Below are 21,523 nucleotides of genomic sequence, written 5' to 3'. Positions count from 1 at the left end.
TGCTTTATTTTCAGGGATAGGAGGGAAACATAAGACAGTTTGAACCACAATGGAAACCATACACACTCGTCCTACATTATTCCAGAAGAATATAACAATTAGAAAAATCCAACAAAAGGACAGGCTGCCTTCTGAAGGCTGTTCTTTGCTTACATTGTTGAAATCAATATGTAATGATGATTAGCTGGTTCTGTTCCTTGTACTCTGCATCAGTTTATCAGTCTTCCCATGCTTTTCTGTATTCATCATCATATTTATCATTTATCATACCACAGTAATATTCCATCACAGTATCACAATTTGTTTAGGCATTCCTCAGTTGAAGGACATCTACTTTGTTTCCAGTTCTTTACTAACACAAAAATGCTGCTATAAATATTTTGTTATATATGGGAGCTCTGTATTTGTCAGTGACCTCCTTGAGGAATAAACCTAGCACTGGAATCTCTGGGTCAATGGACATGAACATTTTAGCCCTTCCCTAGAAATAATTCCAAGTTGCTTTTGTATTGATCTTTTTAAAATGCTTTAAAAATATTTTATTGATCTTCACTGTCACTTCCCTCTTCCACCACCCTATTCCCATAGAAGCCTGCTCTGTGACAAATAAGTATCTTTAAGCAAAACAAATCAACCCACTGGCCATGTGACTCATCCTTACCTCTTTTGGCTTTATCATCCCTCCCCTTCCCAAACCATCACTGTCAGCGTGCTGCCAATCATACTTCCTTCCCCAAGGCCTTTGTTCCCAGAGGCCCTCGCAAGTCTTTACAAAGCCAGATGCAAATTTGGCTGACACAAGCCAGCCTAGTCTTTAGGTGGTTTCCCTTCTTGGAATGGCCCTCATCCCTGTTTCCAGTAAGACTCCTCCCCAAAGTGGCTTCCTTTCCCCATCCCCAGTTCCTGAGATTACACCCTTGCCGGGGTATTCTGAAAACATTCAAAGACTCTCTTCAATGATGCCTTAGGGTTTCTCCTTCTGGAAAGCGATAACCGGATTGCATCCTTAACCTTCGGGTTTAAGGGAAGAACATACCCCAAGGGCAGAAGTTAGGGAAGTTCCTTGAAGGGCCCTACCTCTCTTTTGTAGTTAAGCCAGTTCTCAGGATTATTAGCACCTTGTGGGAAGAGCAGATATCAATTAGACTCACAGCCACCTAAGTCTATTTGCCTGGCTTCCCAGGGACAATATCCTAGAGAAAAAAAGCTATTTTTATTGTTCCTTTACAGGACAATTTTAGAGCCCTGATTGAGGATTCTCCCTAAAGCTGGAGATAGGGGGAAGGAAAAAGGAGCAAGAATTTATCAAGTGCTTACTAGTTGCAGATTGAGGCTTGAGAATTCTGAGGTGCATGGTCTCAGTTTTCTCATCCATAAAATGAATGAGTTGGCCTAATGAATGAGTTCCTTCCAGCACTACGTTCTTTTATTATTATTTATTATTGTATTTTTTGTTTTGACTTTACCTTCATTTCCTAATATTTTATCCTAATAATTCTCTTCTCCACTCAGAAATTATATGCTGTATTCCACATCTGACAGAGAAAAAAAGGAACAATTCTGAAATACAAGTCTAATTTTGATGGCTGTCATTGTTAATGATTGTTGTGAGAGTAGGGTGTAACAATGGATAAGAAAGATCTGAAATTTATAGAACACTACAAGCCCATCATGTGGTGCTAGAATTGTTCTATATCTAGAAGGCACAAGAAAAAACAGAAAGTGTGACTTTATCACAAGTTGGGTCCACTTGGAGATTCCTAAAGGAGTCTGAGGAACATAGAGTTCTCACTACAGTCTCAAGAATACTTGAAGTCTGAGCCCACAAGGGATGTTTACAGCCAGTTAGAGTAGAGGGAAAGTAGGAGGGCAGGAATTATATTGGAGGGGAAGGGAGCAGAGCTCTCTGGCTGGGGCCAGCAAGGCCATCTTGAAAGTCAGAGAGAAGGACAAGGACCAATTTTCTGTATACTTGGTTTTTATGTGTTGTTATTCCCCCCTCCCCCTTTTCTCTTCTGCCAATCTGAACAGCTTGGACCTTGGTTTGAATCTCCACAGTATTCCTTCTTAGATAAATTAATGCCATCCCTTAACTTTAAATTAATATTAACCACTTGAGACAAAAGAGACTTTATTTGGAGCTTGTCCTGTTGCTTTCTGGGACTGTGTCATATCTGATTTTGGGGAGGAGACACTAACATCTCACTCTTACTCTTACTCCAGTTTCCTTGGGCCGTTTGGCCATCCACTGCACTGCCCTTCAGGGCATCAGAGAGTCTATTTTGGATTTATAGTTTCCCATCCACCTCTCAGTAGACTGTAAACTCTTGGAAGGCAGAGACTGCTTTATTTTCTGGGAGTTTCTTTGTATCTCCCAGGCAGTTACGTGAGGCTGTGTGTAGAAGATAGAGCTGCAGTCTAGAAGAACTGAGTGGAATCCAGACTGAAGTGCTTATAGGCTGTGTGACCCTGAGCAAGTCACTTACCTACAATTTGCCTTGTATTCCTCAGCTGTAAAATGGAGATCATTAAAAGCACTACTTCAAAAGGTTATTGTGAAGATCAAATGAGATAATATTCGTGAAAAATGCTTAGCACAGTTCTTGGCTTGCTATAAATGCTTATTCCTTTCCCCCTTCCTCCTGTCCCTCCCCTTTGTATCTGCATAGTGCCTAACACATAGCAGATGTTTAATAATGCTTGTTGAATCGAATCCAATAGCAAATTCTTTCCAAATTGAACTATATGTAGCCTTTAGCTGGCAAGTCTCCCTCCTTTCTCCCTCCTTTCTACTCACATCATATCCACCCTAGTCCAGGACATCATCAATTCTTGCCTGGACTATTACAATAGCCTCCAATCTGGACTCCCTGCCTTACTCTTTCTGCATCTCCGATCCACCCTACACACAACTGCCGAATTAATATTCCTAAAGCAAGGTCTGATCATAGTATTCCTCTGCCAACAAGCCTCAGTTGCCCCCCATTTTCTTTAGGATCAAATACAAGCCCTCCCTTTTTGTTATTTAAAGCCCTTCACAATCTGGCCCCTTTCCAGAGTCCTTTCCACGGCTATATTTTCAGTAATGTGTAATCACATCTTACTCCCCCTCACATATTCTATCTGTGACATTCTAGTCGAACTGTCCTACTTGCTGCTTCCTAAACATGATGTTCCATTAAACCTGTCTTTGGACAGACGGTCTGTCCCTTGGGCCTGGAATTCCTTTTTTTTCACCCCCCATTCCTGGAATCCCTAATTCCCTTCATACCTCAGCTAAAGTACCTCTTCTTTCAAGAGACAGATTCCCCCACCCCCTCCATTATTAGTGGCCCTCCTCCCCAGTCATTTTGCATTTACTTCGATATAATTGGTCTTCTTTGTAATCTTATGTATTTGATTTTATGCATTTAAAAATATTGTTCTGAAAAGGGATCCCTGGACTTCACCAGCCCATCAAAAGGGTCCAGGACATGAAAGAGGTGGAGAAACCTAGTAGTATGTAAGCTCATTGAAGGAAGGGGAGATTTTTGAATATACATTTTACTACAGTGCCTGACATATAATAGCAAAATAGTAAAAAAAAAAAAAAAAAAAAAGCTTACTGGGGAAAAGAGGGAGGGTATATGTATCATATGTACATGAATATTTATATACTCATCCAGATATCTATGTGCAAAGTTACATATGTTGGTGCTGGGTGACGTATCTCATCGGTGGGACCATGACTCCAGAACACTAGCTCTTTGATTTGGTAGATGGTCTTTGAGAATGGCCATGCACAAACTGCACCTCGCTTGCACTGGTGATAACCCTCCTTGAGCTTCCTGGGCTGAGTGGTAACTGCTGCTGAGCCTGTACTTGATGCTTTTCCAGCTTGGTAGGATTTGCTGGAGCTTGTGTTCCCAAGCAACCCAACTTTCCAGAGCTGAGAATCACCCCAGGCCATAATGAGGCAGTAGGAAGAGGACTTGAGTGGAGGGTGTGTTACCTGTATTTATTATAATAACATATTATAACAGACATAAATAATCATATATTTATCTTTAAGGTTTACAGTAAGCACTTTCTCCATGACATTTCTTCTAGATAGGTAATAGAGTAAGGAGTGTTATCCCATTTTGCAGATGAGGAAACTTGAGGTGGTAGAAACACGAAGGAACTATCCGGGCTCACAAAAAACTAGCATTGGCAGAACTCTGGTCTTCTGACTCCAAATTCCCTGCCCTTTCTACTTTACTGTGGATAAGAATGTCCACCTACAGGACTGCTGCGAGTTTGTGTTTATGTATACATGAGAGGAATCTGAGTTCTAATGCTTCCTTGCTAAGTAAGCCATGGTACTTGACTTCTCTGAGGTTGTTTCCTACCTAACTTGAGACCGGAGATTTTAAAACACAAAAATAAACAAAATAAACAAAAAAACTAAACCTCCTCAAAGGGTCGCTGTGAAAGTCAGGTGAGATAATGAAAATGAAGAAGTTTGCTAATTTAAGCATTCTAGAAATAGACCGGAAGGGCCCTGAGAGGCTATTCCATTCATTTTACATAGGAGGAAGTAAGGGCTTCCTGCCCAACAACACACCGGTAGTGTCAGGAGATAGGGTTGGAAGCCAAACCTGAGACTACAGAACTTCTTTATAATGTCTCCCACACACATACACACCTATGTAAGCACACATACAAGATAATAGCAGCTACGGACACAAAGAAAACTAAATCCTAGAACTGGGACCTTTTCACCCTGGGTAAAAACCACTGGGGTAGGTTCATGGACATAGATGGAAAGGACCGTCTGGTCACTGGTGTTATCAGGAGAGGGGGGAGTACAATCCTCAATCTCGTGCCCACAATGGGGGCCCTGAGCAGGTAAAACAAAGTGGCAGCTGTACTAGGTCAATAGAGAATTTCCAGGGGGGAAGCAAGGAGGGGAAGAAGCTATACCACCTTCCCCTCTATCCCTGCCTGGGGTAGAGTGCTTTTAGCCCCATGCCGGTTACTGCCCTGCCTCTCGATCCAAATGGTAGAGGGAAAGAACCTTCTACTGTGTCCAGCCTTTTTGCTAGTGAATTCTGAACTGAGTGAGGTGATGAAAGAGTCATTGGGCAAATTGTTCTCAGCTCTTTCTGGGCAGAAGGCCCACGTGATGTGGGCTTGACTCAACATGCCGGCAGTATGGGAAACATTGGGGGTCGAGCAGCCTGGGGTTCCCAGGAACATGACTCAGTGACCTCACTGCAGGCACAACTGTGAATCAGCAGGTTGGCACCCTGGTAACCACTGAGTTACTGTTATTCTCAGCTTTAAGGATTAAACAAAAGTTGGGGTTTGGAGAAATAAAACACTTCTTTGATCTTTCTACAACAGCTCCATACTTTATACTTTCCCCACCCCCACCTTCTCCTAGCATCTACTGTTGTTTCTTTTGGCTCAAAAATTTCTCCAGGGCGTCTCCAGATAGCCTCCTCACATAGTACAGCCGAGAGAACACTGAACCAGGAACAAGGAGTATCGCCTTAGCTATTAATCTCTCTGGACCCCAATTTCATCCTCTGTAAAATGGGGAGAACAATCCTTGCCTTGCCTACCCGTCTTACCTTGTGGATATGAAAGATTTGGTCAAGTATAAAGCTATACTTTATATACAAAATGAAATAAGGAGGGGACTCCATAACCTCAAACCTTTCCAGTTCTGAGCGCCCAGAAATATAAAGCATTATTAGCATTAATGTTTACTATTGGCTAACAAAGGGAAAAATCTCCCATTCTGAGTGGATCTGAGTGGGAAGGGTAAAATAGTACTAAGATTAGGTAGAGTTGGAAAGAAAAAGCAGTGGTTTGTTTTCACAGGTTTTTTTCTTCAGTTTTTCAGGTGAGCAGTTTTAAATGTCCCCATTTAGCCACTGATTAGCCCCAAGTACCCAGATTCAACAGTTAGGGATCAAGGAGAGGACAGACACAGTTTCACTTCTCATCCCCACCAACACCAGACACACATCAGACCATGCGCTGCCTTCCCCCCTCTCCCCAATAGCCACACATCCCCACATCTCTAGACAGTTGTATGTATATGCCCTAACATATGTCCACCATATGCTGGGAGCCCTGAGTTGTTTCCGGGGCCGCTGGGGATGAGGGGACGAGGAGGTGGGTTCCCTGGGCCGGGCCAAGCCGGCAAAGAGAATTGAAACCATGGGGGCCAGCCCCCTCTATTCTCTTCCCCATACAGGATGTCATTCTGAGTAAACAGCTTCCAGAACCAACCCCCCAGTGAGCCTGATGCTCTTGGTCTGAATCACAGCTCCTAGCGACAGCCCTGCTCTGTTTATAAACAATAGGTCCAGCTCAGCCCACAGGATCCTCCTCAGAGGGACGGCTGAGGAGGGAGGCTTCCCTCCCCCTGAACTGGAGGAGCCTGGACCTACCAGGGCGTACTGTGTAATTTGTGTGGGTGTCCGCAAATGTATGTCACAGTATGCATGAATGTGTGTGAAAGGTGTGTGTTGTGCTTGCCTCTGTTTAAGTTATATTTGAGTGTATGTGTGTGTGTGAGAGAGAGAGAGTGCAGTCCAGCCATCCTCAGCATAACAAAGCATCCTATTACTGGGATGCCTCCTCCCCAGGTCATCTTGTCCATCCCTCTGCCTCCAGACCGGACTGCCCAGGGTCATGACTGTTCTATGGAAGGAAAGCCTGTTGGTTCCCGGCTTTGCTCTGACTACACCCCCACCCTGTGTTCTAATGTCCCAGGCTCTCTTTGTCATCTGTTTTCGTTCCAGTTGGTGACAGTGATCTAGAGTGTCATGTGGCAGCCATCCGGACTCCCAAACAAAGAGGTTTCTTCTTAGGCCCCCTGTGGCTGACAGGCTAGCAGGCAGGCGGGCAGCAGCAGCAGCAGGGACCCCGTCTGAGGGAGGAGGAGAAGGAGAAAGCGGGCCCCTTTCCTCCCCCACTCTCCTTCCCTCCTGCTCATGCTACTCCTCAGCCCTCAGGGAGGGGGAGAGCAGCTCATTGCCTTCTGGACTCCAGCTGGACTTGGCGCAGGGCAGGCAGCCCCTTCAGTCAACCCAGGAAAATGTCCCCCCCCCCCTCCCAGGCTTGCCCTCCTTCTCTCACATTTGTGACTCCACCTCCTCCCTGCTTTTCAGGTGAGGTCATTGAGTTCTATCAGAGGCCCGGAGCTTCACACATTGCTGGGATAGCGATCCAAGAGGTATTGACCACTGGTTAAATCCCAGGAATGGGAGCAGTGAGATGTCCTGGCTTTGGTTGCCTCCCAGGGTCATTCCGGCCCCTAGGGTACTCAATATTAATTAGGAGTACTGATACCTTCCTATCCCAAGCTATGACTGTGGAAGTGGGGGTTGGGGCCAGAGCAAGAGCAGACCTCTAGTTTGATAGGCATTAGTGAAAAGAATATTGGTCTTATCATCTAAGGACCTTCTCTTAACTCTAGGCAAATCAGTCTAATTCTCTGTGCCTGTTTCCTTATCTGTAAAATAGGAATAAAAATCTTTATAGGAGGGGGGAGGGAATAAGTATTTATACAGAGCCTACTGTATTCCAGGAACTCTGCAAAGTTCCAGCTGCTCCATAAAATATAACAATCCCTCATATGGTTGGATTTTACAATTTATAAAGGTAAAGTCTAAGCAAAAGGTTATTAGAAATTTGAGAAGGGAGAGATCACTTTTAGCGGCAAGGGGTGGGGGTGGATGGATGTCAAGGAAGATTTAATGGAGGAGGTGTGATCTGAGCTGGGCTTTGAAGGAAAGGAAAGATTCAGTAGGAAGAGAGGGTCAGTGGGGGAGGAACCTGTCCCCAGCATAGGGACAAATAGGATGAAACTGGAGAAGGAAAAATAGGTCTATGGCAAGAACACAGACTATTGAATAGAGAAGTGTGAGAGAAGGCTGAACATATAATTGGAGATAAATTGGTGGAAGGCCTTCTATGCCAAGATCAGCCAATGATACTTATTTCTGTAGGCAGTGGAAAAGGACAGCAGATTTCTAGTAGGAGAAAGAGAAGGAGGAATAGTGTCCTACTAAATTTTAATTGTGACTTAAGTGGTGCTTTCAAGCAGAGGTGGGAGGACCATTTCTCAGGCATGTTGTAGTAGGGATTCCTTTTAGTTATGGATTGTACCAGCTGGCCACTTAAGTCTCTTCCAATTCTCAAATTCTGTGATTCTTTAAGAGTATATTGGGATAAAGTGAAGAGGATAGATTGGAGAACAGAGATACTAGAGTCAAGAAAACAAATTGGTTTAGTTGTTTTTCCATTAGAATTCATTGTTTTCTTCCTTGTGATAGTCTATCATCTAGAAATCATCATGTCTTAGAATTTAAGCTTTGGGAGAGACGTCAAAGGTCATCAGAGGCAGCTAATGGAACATTAGATGGAGTAATGGTCCTGAAATCAAGAAGGCCTGAGTTCAAATCTGGCTTTGGACACTTAATGGGCAAGTCTCTTAACCTCTGTGTGCCTCAGTTTCTTCAACTGTAAAATGAGAATAGTAATAGCATCCACCTCCCAGAGTAGTTGTAAAGCTCAAGTGAGATAATATTTGTAAAAATGCTCTTTACTCAGTGCCTGGCACATATTAGGTATTATATAAATGTTCATTCTCTTCCATCTAATCTGACCTATACCTAAGTAGGTATCCCCCCTGTCACATTTCTGGAAAGTTATTATCCTTGTTTTAAGGATCTTTAGTGTTGGAGAGAACACTCTCCCTTCTACACTAGCCATTTACCTTTTAGACAGTTCTTTGTGAGCATCCTTCCTAAAACACAGTATCCAGAACTGATTTTAAAAGATGTGTCCAGGAGAATCCTGAATCTTTCTTGTATCTTTTTTATGAGAAGTTCATCCCTTGATTAGGTTAGCTCTCTGGTAAGATATGAACTCATCTGGCCTTCAGTGCTTTTGTTGTTGTTCAGTCATATCCATGTTGCCAAAGATACTGGAGTGTAGTTTGCCATTTCTTCTTCACTGTGTCCCCATCTTACAGATGCGGACCTGAGGCAAATAGGGATCAAATGGCTTGCCCAGGGTCACACAGCTAGGGAGCTAGTGTTTGAGGTCAGATTTGAACTCAGATCTTCCTGAGTCCTGATCTGGAGCTCACTCCCTGGTCCCCAGGGCCACCATTGCTCCTCTTTAAAACTGTGTGCAGGATAATTGATTGATTCAGCTGGTTCATCCATTCATGAAGTTCCCCCCCCAGGGAATTACATGACCCACAAATGGCAAGAAATGGCAGTGACAGTCAGGGACAGGGAAGTGAGTTCCTGAGGCAAATCAAACCAATTTCTGGTGTCCCCAAAGGAATCCCTGGGAGAAGGCATGCACCTAAAAAAGAGGGGTTGCCTGGTACTGTAGAAATAGCACCGACTAGCATAAGTGGACCTGGGTGAAAATCCTGCCTTGCTGCGATTTTAATATGATGCCAGGCAAGTTACTTCATCTCCCTTGGTCTCAGTTTACTCATCTGTAAAGTGGAAGGGCTGGCCTAAATGACCTCTGAGGTCCTTTCCATGCAATATCCATGAGCCTCTGATCTTGTCATTATAAGTTGGAATCGGGTCTCTGTAAACCCAGATCTCTAGTCCTAGGCCAAGAGTTATAAAGATACAGTATTTCAGATGGGGCTTGGCTGGACCCCCTCTGATGGTTACTGACTGCCAGCAGAAGCAGCTTGTGGAACCCCACAGTTCTGGGTGCTGCTAGTCTAGCTTCTCATGACAAGGAGAACTTGGCCCAGCTCTCCTCCGAACACTGTTCCCATTAGGACACGCGGCTCTGGGTGCTGCTAGTCCAGCTTCTCATGACAAGGAGAACTTGGCCCAGCTCTCCTCCGAACACTGTTCCCATTAGGACACGTGGCTCTGGGTGCTGCTAGTCCAGCTTTTCATGACAAGGAGAACTTGGGCCAGCTCTCCTCCGAACACTGTTCCCATTAGGACACGCGGTTCTGGGTGCTGCTAGTCCAGCTTCTCATGACAAGGAGAACTTGGGCCCAGCTCTTCTTACACTGTTCCATTAGCTATATCAGGATGTTATCAGGGTGTTGAATGAAGGTGCAGATTAGATTCTGCTCACCTTCAATTCCACCCAGCATTAACCCCCTGCTACTCTGAGCCCACACATCCGGTGTCAGCCCCACACCTCCACACAGCTACCCAAAGAGGATGTGAAACCATCTGATGGGTAGAGTAGCAGCTGGTGGGTTCTTTAGCAACTGGGGAAAATGCTGGGGCCCCCAGAAGGGCAGAGGGCAAGTTGTGCATCTGTGACATATCCAGACTACCCCTTACTCCAGAACACAAACACATGTTCTTAACTCTCCAAACCACTTCCAGTTACCTCTGGCCTGAACCTCTGCCTTGGTGCCCATCCATCCAAAGGCAAAGAAAAGTAAGGCGATGGAACCATTCTCCCTGCAAGTTTGTAATTAAGGATCTTCAGAGAAAATAGTCTTGGAGAGGGACCATGATGTGGATGGCCATAAAAGCATTGGACCTTTGCATTCAAGAGAACTCAGCCATTAATTCATTGACCTTGACGCAAGTAATTTCTGCCTCATTCTTTGGAGTGACAATATTCCTAATACTCTGTGAGCTGGGATCGTCAAGATAGACTTTTTGAAGGAAGGGGCCACACAGAAGGAGCAGTGGGAAGGAAAGTTATCAATTTGGAATCAGAGACTCTAGGTCAGGGGTCCTCAAACTACAGTCCGCGGGCCAGATGCAACAGCTGAGGACGATTATCCCCCTCACCCAGTGCTATGAAGTTTCTTTATTTAAAGGCCCACAAAACAAAGTTTTTGTTTTTACTATAGTCTGGCCCTCCAGTAGTCTGAGGGGCAGTGAACTGGCCCCCTATTTAAAAAGTTTGAGGACCCCTGCCCTAGGTTCTTAACCTAGCCCTATAACCTTGTGTCTCCACAAGATCTCAGTCCCTCATCTGCAAAATGAGGATATTGTATTAGATGGATTAGATGAGAGCCTTAGTGCAACTATTGAACTACAGTTCAGGAGACTTGAGTCTGGTTAGAGCAAGTCACTTCCCATCTAAGCCTCAGTTTCCTGGCCTGTAAAACAAGGTTAGATTAAATGATCTGCAGGGTCCATAGAGAGGTCCATCTCTATGATTTTATATATATATATATGCAGAGATCAGTGTTCTAAGATACAGATGAATGGTTCCTAACAAATTTTAATCTTTCCTTCCTTCCTCCTTTCATTCATTCCTTTCTTTTTTTGAGGCAGACTCATTTCTTAACCCACGGTCACACAGTTAGTGTCTGAGGTTGGATTTGAACTCAGGTTCTCTTGATTCCAGGGCTAGTACTCTATCTACTCTGCTATCTGTCTGCCCCCAACCCATTTTAACCTAAAGAAATTCATAACTTCCTTCATGTCCTTATCTCCCACATATGCTAGTTACTGTACTGAATATCTGTTGACTGAGAAAGTATATGACAAAAATCATAATCAAATCAGTGCATCCTGACTTTTTAACTGATCTTTAACTCAATCCTGATCAGTTAGCATTTATTAAGCACCTACTATATACTATGAGCTGAAGATTAAAAAAATCAGTAAAATAATTTTTAAGAAGCTTCTATTCTATTGAAAGAGACAACACACACATATACAGAATAAATTAAAAAAATAAATACAAGGAAGTTAGGAAGAAAAGAGTCTAGCAGCTGGGGGGAGCAGAAAAGACTGTGGAGTGATGATAATTGAATTTGGAATCAGACAGTCTGAGTTGCACCTTGGGTAAATCATTTAATATCTGGAAAATAAAGGATTCAGACTAGAAGAGCTCTGAAACCCCTTCTAGCTTTCAATCTATGAACTTCTGAATATTTTATTACTTAATGGATACATACATATATATGTACATATATGTCCATACATCTACATACATTTAAAATAGGAAAACAATAATGTCTATGAAGACATTATTTATTCAGTCTATAGAAGATGTGATTATTTATTCATGGATTCTCATAAATTCATGAACTCTCCTAGAAAAAAATCTTTGGCCTCTTAGGAATTCATGCTCCACAGAGTAGGAACCATAGGCATCTAGGTGGTATAATACACAGAGCTCTAAAATTGGAGAAAGGAATACTATAATCTGGTCTGGGATAATTTCTAGCTGTGTGACTCTGGGCTAGCCATTTGACCTCTATCTACTTTAGTGTTTTCAACTGTAAAATGGGTCTTACATCTCATAGGATTATAGTGAGGATCAAATGAGATAATACATGTAAAATACTCAGCATAGAGCCAGGTATACAGAAGGTGTTTAATAAATGTTTGTCTATTCCCATTTTACTATATATTGCATAATCTTATTATTTACCTCTGTAAAGGCATCTTTTATCCCTCAACTTGCCTTGTTTTTCCTCATCTGTAAAATGAAAGGATTGAAGAGGGATCACACATTTATTAAGCACTTTCTATGTGCCTGGCACTATGCTAAGTACTTTATAGGTATTATCTCATTTGAGATCTAAGTTCAAAAGAAACTATTTTTAAGGAACCTGAGGCCCCACCCCTGACACTGGAAGATTCTAAGTCAGGAACTCTTGCCAAACTTCAAACACTTCCCAGCTGAGGATACTGGATAGTGAGGTTTGGGAACTTACCGGCATACCTTGCCCAACCCCTTTTGGGGCGGGCTTGGCCACTGGGACAGAGTGACACCCCAGGATAGGCTCTTGGGGAAGCCTGGCTTAGATGGGCTGACAGACAGAGAGGCAGCCGGAACTCAGACTCCCTGGGGCCCTTGCGCCCTCCCCATGGCCCGAAAAGCAAGCCCAATCCTTGCTGCACCCCGACTAGTCAAGCAGAAGAAAGGCTGGGTTTTCTATGCCTGCATTTCCCTGATAACCTCGCGAGGCCGGGCGGCTTCCCACCGAACCTCCCAGGGAAGCCCACACTTGTTAGAGGTGAGTCCAGGAGGAGCTCTCAGCCTTCTCTTGGGGAGTTAGGGTTGGAGTCGGGAGTCGGAGTGGGGAAGCAGAGCATTTAGGGTCTGGTTGGGCCCTGGCCAAAGCCTCAGGCTTCTTTTCATCTCCTTCACCCATTTTCAATCTCTGCTCCTTTAGAACTGGATGAATGAGTTTGGCTTCTCATGGAAATAAAGCAGTTTTGAGGAGGGCCACCCAGAGCTGGATGTTTGAGGTCCCATTTCTCTGTCTTAAGAAAAGCTGCCAAAGATTGTAGTGAGGTAGAAATAGCAGTGAATGAGAACTTAGAGCAACGTGAACTTTTTGCTCCCTGTATAACAAGAGGCGAGTACTCCTCTGTGCCTCAGCTTCCTTCACCTGTAAAAGACAGTTTATAGGATCCCTTCCCGTTCTAGAAGGATGATCACAAGGGAGACTTGAGGTTTGTCATGTCTCATTTTCTCGTTTTATTTTGTATCTATGAAGGTAAAAGCTCCACGACCATTCTCTTGAGGGTAATAATAGAGAGTAGTGGGTAGTGTGGTAAGAAGGCGGGAGATTCCATAACTTAAGTGTTCAGACAGCAGGATAACAGTATGTGTGGATGTCTGGAGCCTTTCAGAAACCAATGTTGTTTTTCCTGGGTCAAGGCCTCCTATACACAACAGCTTCAGAGATGGTTACCAGCAGATACTTCCTGGCTCCTACATTCAGACTGATGGGACATTAATAAATACCAAGCCAGTATACCCCAGGGAGAGACTGAGTATCCCAAGGATTCTGGTTAGTAGTCATAGTAAGCTATGAGAATCTAGCATTCTGAATCAAAATTTCAGCTCTTTCCTTAATGGCTAGCTCTCACTTGTTGGATAAAAATATGGCATAATTAAATTATTATTTGAAGGGAGACCATTTCTTATCTAAATCTTGTACCTCCCCTGGAGCCTGGCATAGTGTTCTCTGTACACAGCAGGGTCTTAAAACAAGTTTGTGGAATTGATTTAAATCTACAATCTTATGATTTGGGTTTTATTTCTGGCTTTGCTATTAACTACTCAACTCCGGACCTTAGTTTTTCCATCTGCAAAATGAAGATTATACAATCTGTCCCCTTTGATCTTTCAGGTTTGTTGTGAGGATAGAAGGTTGTGATGAGGACAATATTGATTCAAAAAATATGTAATGCAATATGAAGGACTGATTTTAATGTAGGTGAGAGGACACCAGTGGTCTGACCCTCTGAATGTTCTACTTAGCCAAGTGCCTTTCTGGAGAGTGATTACTTTGGTGGAAGCTGTCCTGTCATGTTGGCCATGTGCAAATTTCTTCAAGTCATTTCAGGGGAATATAATATGGACATATAGAATAATAATGGTTAGACTTCAAAAGAGAACTTAGAATATTAGATTTGAATTAGAATATTGAATGTCAGAACTGGAAGGGATTGGTAAATCATTTTTCAGTTGTGCTCAACTCTTTGTGATCTTATTTGTGATTTTCTTGGCAAAGATACTGGGATGGTTTGTCATTTCCCATACCAGCTCATTTTACAGATGAGGAAACTGAGTCAAATAGAGTTACACAACCAGGGTCACACAGCTAATAAGCATCTGAGGCCAAATATGAATTCCTAAAGGTGACTTCTCTGACTCCAGGTCCTGCACTCTTTCCATTGCATCACCAAGCTGCTAGAAGGATAATCTAGTCCAGATGGGGAAACCTTGTTTACAAATGAGGAAATCCAAGGCTCTAAGACAGGGAGTAAGAAGTCTTTCCCCACCATTTTGGCCTGTGAAGAGTTCCTTTTCTCCTGTCCTATATAGATTTTGCTATTAAAGGGAAGACCACTTGAAATAGAAAGGGTGACATTTCCTTTAGTAGTGTATATTCAGCCCGAGCTCTGTCTTTATACCCTCCGATTCAGTATCTCTTTAAGCCAAAGACAATAGCATCTTAATTCCCTCGTGGGGTCTGAGGCAGGAAACTCTTATGGACTAAGTCAGGAAGCATGGTTGAGCCTGGGGCCTCACCCTATGGGGCTCTGGAACCACAAACCTTGTCAAGGCTTATAAATGTAGCTGTCCTCCTATTCACCTCTCCCACATGGGGCTACCCGGTGAACCACAGAAGCAGGTGAGGAATGAGGTAATTCTGGGTCCCAAGAAATGACCAGGGAGACACACAGGGCGTGGCTGGAGAAGTTGCCAACACTCTGCTCCCTGGAGTTCCTACTGCCGTCTAAAAATAGACTGAACAGAGACTCATTGATCTAGGATGATTAGGTACAGTCCTGTCCCAAAGCAGGGCAATGGACAAGATGAGCTCATATATCTACTCCCCTCCCTTTGGTGATAGCTGCTATGATGGGAACTCACAGTCTGGAAAGATAGGGTTTCTGGGTGATCGGGACAGAGAGTCCTTCTCCAATCACCCTTGGTGGTAGGGAGCAGTGCCCTGGGATGAGAGAAGGAACAGGAGTATTCATGAGGATCTGGAGGACAGATTCTGCCTAAGAAGCACCCGAGCACTGTATGTGTTTCTTCAGACCTTAGTTGTGGGTTGTTGGGTGGCTAACCAAAGTAGGGACCTAGAGGTGAATTCACTTTGCCCTCAATCACTCTAGAGCCAATCTCTGTCCTCCTGACATCTCAATGTCATCTCAAAAGTTGACACAGATCCAGCAGAGTTCTCCTCTCAGGGGAAAGGCAGGCAAAAACAAGAGGTGAAAATGGGAAAAGCATTGAGTGATTTCTTAGGTTTAAGCTTTTCAAAGGGAGATAGTAATACGTGGAGCTTTATACAAGAATGATTAAATATGTAAACATCAAGGCTAGGAGTAGCTAGAGTAACCAAAGAAGGCTTCTTGCAAGAGGTAGTTAAAAGTGGGGTGTTGACAGGATGAGACAAAGATTAGTAATAATCTCTCAATTTGAACTGCTCTTTATATTATTTCTAAGCCCTTTCACATCATTATCATTATCATCACCTCATTTGATCTTCTCAAATAGCAGTGCTGTCTCAGCAGGGTAAGCCTGTGAAGTATTATTTTGGGCACATCAAGTATTGTTTTACAAAGGAAAAAAAAAACATGCCCAGAGAAGTTAGAGCAAGAGTTCTAGTTCTTGGGATTGTTTGACCATGATTTTCCTGTTCACTATGAAGGATCTTGCTCTGTTTTTCATCTAGAGAAAGGAATGAAAAAGATTTACTCTTCAGGTCAGTATTCCTCCACACCATCGAGTCTCTTCCCTCTTATCTCTGCCTCAAATCACAAAATGTTAGGGTTGGAAGGAACTGGAAGGAAATAGGATACAATGGAAAGAGTATTGAATTTGTTGTTCAGTACCCTTATTTAGAAAAGAAAAAAAAATTTAGAAAAATATTATTTAGAAAAAAAGAGAATAATATATTAAACCAAAAATCTCTTGTTCTTCTTCTTGCTTTTCCTTTTAGCTATATAAGAAATTCAACATGCAACTTTCAAAGCTGTCTTGTTTACTTTTTCTTTTGACTTTTCTATTATCATCTATGCATTTTTTATTTTAAAATATTTATTGTACAAAATAAGAAAAAACAAAAAAGAAAAAGAAAAAAAAATTGCCACATGCCCAGCAGAATATTAAGGATTCAAAATATGTAACAATTTCCATTTCAAGAAAGCATATATAATAATAGAAGACATCATAGTCATGACTATCCATCTTTTCTTTGCTTCTTTGTAGGTTATTCTTTTGTTCTCTGTTGTACATTTTTTACTTTATTCTTTTTCTCCCTCCCCCTACTTCTCCCAAGCAGGCTACAGTTAAGTATGGATATATTTGTGTGTATGTGTGTGTTACACCCTCCCCATATAAATAGATCTACATATACACATACATAGACCTATATGCATACGTGTATACATATATATATACATATGCATTTATACATAGACATGCATCTAAAACAATAATATGGCTGACATATAACGTAGAAATCTCGATTGAATTTTTAAATTTGACTTTGAGAGGAGTGATTACTAACTCTACTTTTTTTTCTAATAAATTCTGTTCTTGATCCCTATCCTTGTGTATATCTCTTATTTCCTATTCCTGCTAATTCTTCTGCTCCTTAACTTGCCTTACTATTACTTAATCTCCCCTCATCCATGGATCCCTCCTTTATCTTCTCCCCCTTTCCTTTCCCTCCCTCTTTGTCCCATTCTCATTAATCTACATACCTTATCCTATTCCCTGCTCCCTTTATTTCTTTTTTTCTCAATAATATTTTTCCCAAACACATGTAAAGATAACTTTCAACATTCATTTTTGTTCCAATTTTTACTCTCTCTGTCCTTACTTTCTAAATCCCCAAGACAGCAAACAACAACCAAAAAAGGTGAAAATTCTATATTGTGATCCACATTCAGTCCCCACAGTCCTCTCTCTGGATGCAAATAACTCTCTCCATCCCAAGTCTATTAGAATTGGCCTGAGTTACTTCATTGTTAAAAAGGGCCATGTCCATCACAGTTGATCATCACATAATTTTGTTGCTGTGTATAATGTTCTCTTGGTTTTACTCACTTCCCTTAACATCAGTTCTTCTAAGATGTTTCATATTCTCTTCTAGTTTTTCATTCTTTATATTATTTTGTAAGTTTTTCTGTTTTTCTTGAATTTTTTTTAGCTTCTCTCTCATTTTATTTTTAAAGCCTTTTTTTGAGTTCTTTTATAAAGTCTTTCTAGGAAGATAGCCATTTAATGGATTTGGGGGAAAAGAGGCTTTTTTTGCCTAAGTGTTCTCTGAAGATGAACCCTGGTTTTCCCTATTGCCATAGTAAGTTCGGTTCTTTCTCCTTTATCTGCTCATTTTTTTTTTTAATTGAGAACTTATTAATATAAAAACCTTTAACCTGCAGGAGAGTAGTGGTAGCTCGGAAGGTTGCTTCTGTCTTCACTTCACCCTCTAAACTGGAACCTAAAACAAAAAATAAGTATCCACAGACAACAGCTTCCCTGCTCCACTGGTTCTAGGGTCACCAGGTGTGCTTGTTCCTTCTTGCCTAGGGCCAAGTCCCTGCAGCACAACTGGGCCTGGTGTTCTATATCAAGAGAAGTTCCCACTAAATTCCTGGGCTCAGACCCCAGTCTTTCCACCTATCTGGGAGGTAAAATTCCTGTGGTTTGGTCTGAGGTTACCTCTAAATTCAGCTAGCCTCAGGGCTCCGATTGCTGTTTCTAAAGAACTATCCCAAAGGTCATTACACTTCATATAGGTTAAACCTCAGCTTGGGATCTTTCTTTGGATTTTCTTCATTTGAGACTTCCCATATCATTCCCTGTTCTCTTTTGGGTATAGGCCTAGTAGTGATTTCATAGGATCAGAGACATTGAGTAGTTTAATGACTTTGTGGGAGGGGGGAATAGATTCAAATTGCTTTTCAAAATGAAAAGCCAGTTCACATTTCTATCAAGAGTACTTGTTTTCCCAAAGATTCACCAGTAATTGGCCTTTCTTTTTAAAATTATCTTTGCTAATCTAATGAGGGTAAGATGAAACCTCAGAGTTATTTTCATTTGCTTTTCCAGTAATTTGGAGTATTTTATATCATTATTAAGTGTAGGCTTCATCCTTAAGACTACTTGCTTAAGACCTTTGACTGTTTATTTATTGGTGAATGGCTCTTGTTCTTTTTTATTCTAATCAGTTCCTAATTTATTTTGATATCAGATTTACATCAGAGAAATTTGCTGTAAAGATTTTTTCAATAACTTGTTTCCTTTCTAATTTGAACTACATTTGTTTTATTTCTTTGACATCTTAGAAATTTTACAGAATAAAATTGTTTATTTTATCTTTTACATCCTCTCCCTTACTTAGTCATGAGCTTTTCCTCTTTTCATAGTTCTAACAAGTATTTCTTTTCCTGTGCTTCTAATTTGTTTATGCTTGAATCTTTTGTAATAAAGTCATATATCCATTTAGAATTTGCTCTATTATATAGTTATATATGGTATGTAAAATTTATGTGACAGTATGGCATGAGATGTTGGTATATGGTATTGAGATATTAATAGAAGATATTACTATTTTGTGTAAACTTCTGACCTAACTCTTATTAAAATGGGGTTATATTCTCTTGTATTCACAGCTACACCAAACTTAACTTCAAATAATTTTGGACTTTTTCCAAAAATCAGCTTTACAGTCCAGTTCAGAATCTTGCCTAGAGTAGATATTTAATAATTATTTATCAAGTTGCAAAAAATTGAATTGAAAATATACTTTAAAATAATAATTAAAAAATCAGTGAAGATCCTAGATAGCTGATAATGAAATGCCCCTTAATTTCACAGCAGAGGTAGAGATTAATAAGACCACCTTTTTTATTATAACTTTTTATTTACAAAACATATGGATGGGTAATTTTTCAACATTGACCCTTGCAAAACTTTTTGTTCCAAATTTTCTGCTCCTTTCCCTAGATGGCAGGTAGTCCAATACATGTTAAATATGTTAAAATATGTGTTAAATCTTATAGAAATATATATACAGTTATCTTGCTGCACAAGAAAAATCAGATCTAGAAAGAAAGAAAAGAACCTGAGAAGGAAAACCAAAAATGCAAGCAAACAATAACAGAAAGAGTAGAAATGCTATGTTGTGTTCCACACTCCTGTTCCCATAGTTCTCTCTCTGGGTGTAGATGACTCTCTTCATTACTGAATAATTGGAACTGGTTTGAATCATCTCATTATTGAAAAGAGCCATGTCCATCAGAACTGACCTTCGTACAGTCTTCTTGTTGCGGTGAATAATGATCTCCTGGTTCTGCTCGTTTTACTTAGCATCAGTTCATGTAAGTCTCTCTAGGCCTCTCTGAAATCATCCTGCTGGTTGTTTCTTACAGCACAATAATATTCCATAACATTCATATGCCGTAATTTATTCATCCCTTCTCCAGTTGATGGGCATCCACTCAGTTTCCAGTTTCTGGCCACTACAAAAAGGGCTGCCACAAACATTTTTGCACATATGGGTTTCTTTCCCATCTTTAAGGTCTCTTCGGGAAATAAGCCCAAAAGAAACACTGCTGGATCAAAGGGTATGTACAGTCTGATAACTTTTTGAGCATAGTTCCAAATTGCTCTCCAGACTGCTTAGATTTGTTCACAACTCCACCAACAATGCATCAGTGCCCCAGTTTTCCCACATCCCCTCCAACATTCGTCATTATCATTTTCTGTCATCTTAGCCAATCTGAGAGGTGTGTGGTGGTATCTCAGAGTTGTAAGACTACCTTTTGTATGCATAATCAGATTTAGTGATTTTAAGGATATTTCAATGAGGCACAAAGCTTCCAAGAATACATAAATAATCTTCCTTCTATACCCTATTTTCACTAGACATCGTCTAAGTCTATCTGTTCTCAAACTTTTTGGTTTCAGGATACTTTTTAAAATTACTGAGAACCCCCCAAAGAATTTTTGTTTTTGTAATCTTATATCTCAGTGAGTAAATAGATATTTACTAAGCTAAACAATGTGGTAAGCTTTTGGGGATATAAAAATAGACAAAAGACAGTCTTTACCCCAGAAAAGTACACTCTAATGGGGGTGACAATAAGCAAATAAATTTGTACCAACAAGCTACATACAAGATAAATTGTTTAACATAGGGGAAGACAATAGAATTAAGAGAAGTTAAGAAAAGCTTTCTGTAGATGATTGTTGGTTTTAATTGGAACTTAAAGGAAGCCAGGAGGCTGAGATGAGGAAGGATAACTTTCCAGGAATGGGGGACAGCCAGAGAAAATTACCAGAGCCCAGTGGAGTATCTTGTTAATAGAACAGCCAGGAGGCCAGTATCAAAGAGAAGAGGGTGAGTAAAAGTATTGATATTTATCACCTAAGGAACTGAAACAGTATTATTATGAAAATAGTTTTCACCTCTTGGACCTTCCAAAAGAATTTAGGAAGATCCCCCAAAGATTCCTAGGCTATATTTTGGAGAACTCCTGATTGAGAGAATTGTGCTCAATTCTGGGCATTCAAGATGATAAAGGACCTTACATCCATTGTCATGAAAGATGAACGAACTGACAGAATTTTTAGCCTGGATAAGAAAAGACTAGAGGAAAAGGAAGGAAGGAAGAAATGAAGGAAGGAAGGAAGGAAGGAACAAAAGAAGGAAAGAAGAAAGAAAGAAAGCTTAGTTGGTAAAGTGGATAGAGAACAGGCCCTATAATCAGGAGGATGTGAGTTCAAATGTGACCTCGAACAATTTCTAGCTGTATAATCCTAGGCAAGTCACCTAACCATTTGCCGCCATTCCACATCTGGAAAATGAGCTGAAGATAATGGCAAATCACACAAATCTTTTGCCAGAAAATTCTAAATGAGGTCTTGAAGAGTCAGACATAACTGAAATTACTGAACAGTAATAAGTGTGCCAGAAACTGTGCTAAGTACTTTATAAATGCCATGCCATTTGATCCTCACATGGGAGGTAGGTGTTATAAATTACTCCTGTTTTTCACATAAGGACCAAGGTTAGATGACTTATCTA

General features: G+C 41.2%; 1 protein-coding gene across 3 annotated transcripts in view; it reads left to right on the top strand.

The window, feature by feature from the left end:
- Positions 1-21,523, top strand: part of RALGDS (ral guanine nucleotide dissociation stimulator) — an 88,978-nt gene that overhangs the window by 19,853 nt on the left and 47,602 nt on the right. Inside the window, exon 1 of one of the 3 annotated variants that reach the window (XM_031954902.1) lies at positions 12,763-12,973. The exons of the other annotated variants lie outside the window; for them this stretch is intronic. Coding sequence (XP_031810762.1) covers positions 12,824-12,973 — 150 coding nt within the window. The 5' untranslated portion in view covers positions 12,763-12,823. Of the gene's footprint in view, positions 1-12,762; positions 12,974-21,523 lie in introns of those variants that run through there. 3 annotated transcript variants of the gene reach the window in all.

The sequence above is a fragment of the Sarcophilus harrisii genome, chromosome 2, assembly GCF_902635505.1.
Source record: "Sarcophilus harrisii chromosome 2, mSarHar1.11, whole genome shotgun sequence".
Lineage (NCBI taxonomy): Eukaryota > Metazoa > Chordata > Mammalia > Dasyuromorphia > Dasyuridae > Sarcophilus > Sarcophilus harrisii.
The sequence above is the reverse complement of the archived record's forward strand: the minus strand, read 5'-3'. Positions and strand labels throughout refer to the sequence as shown.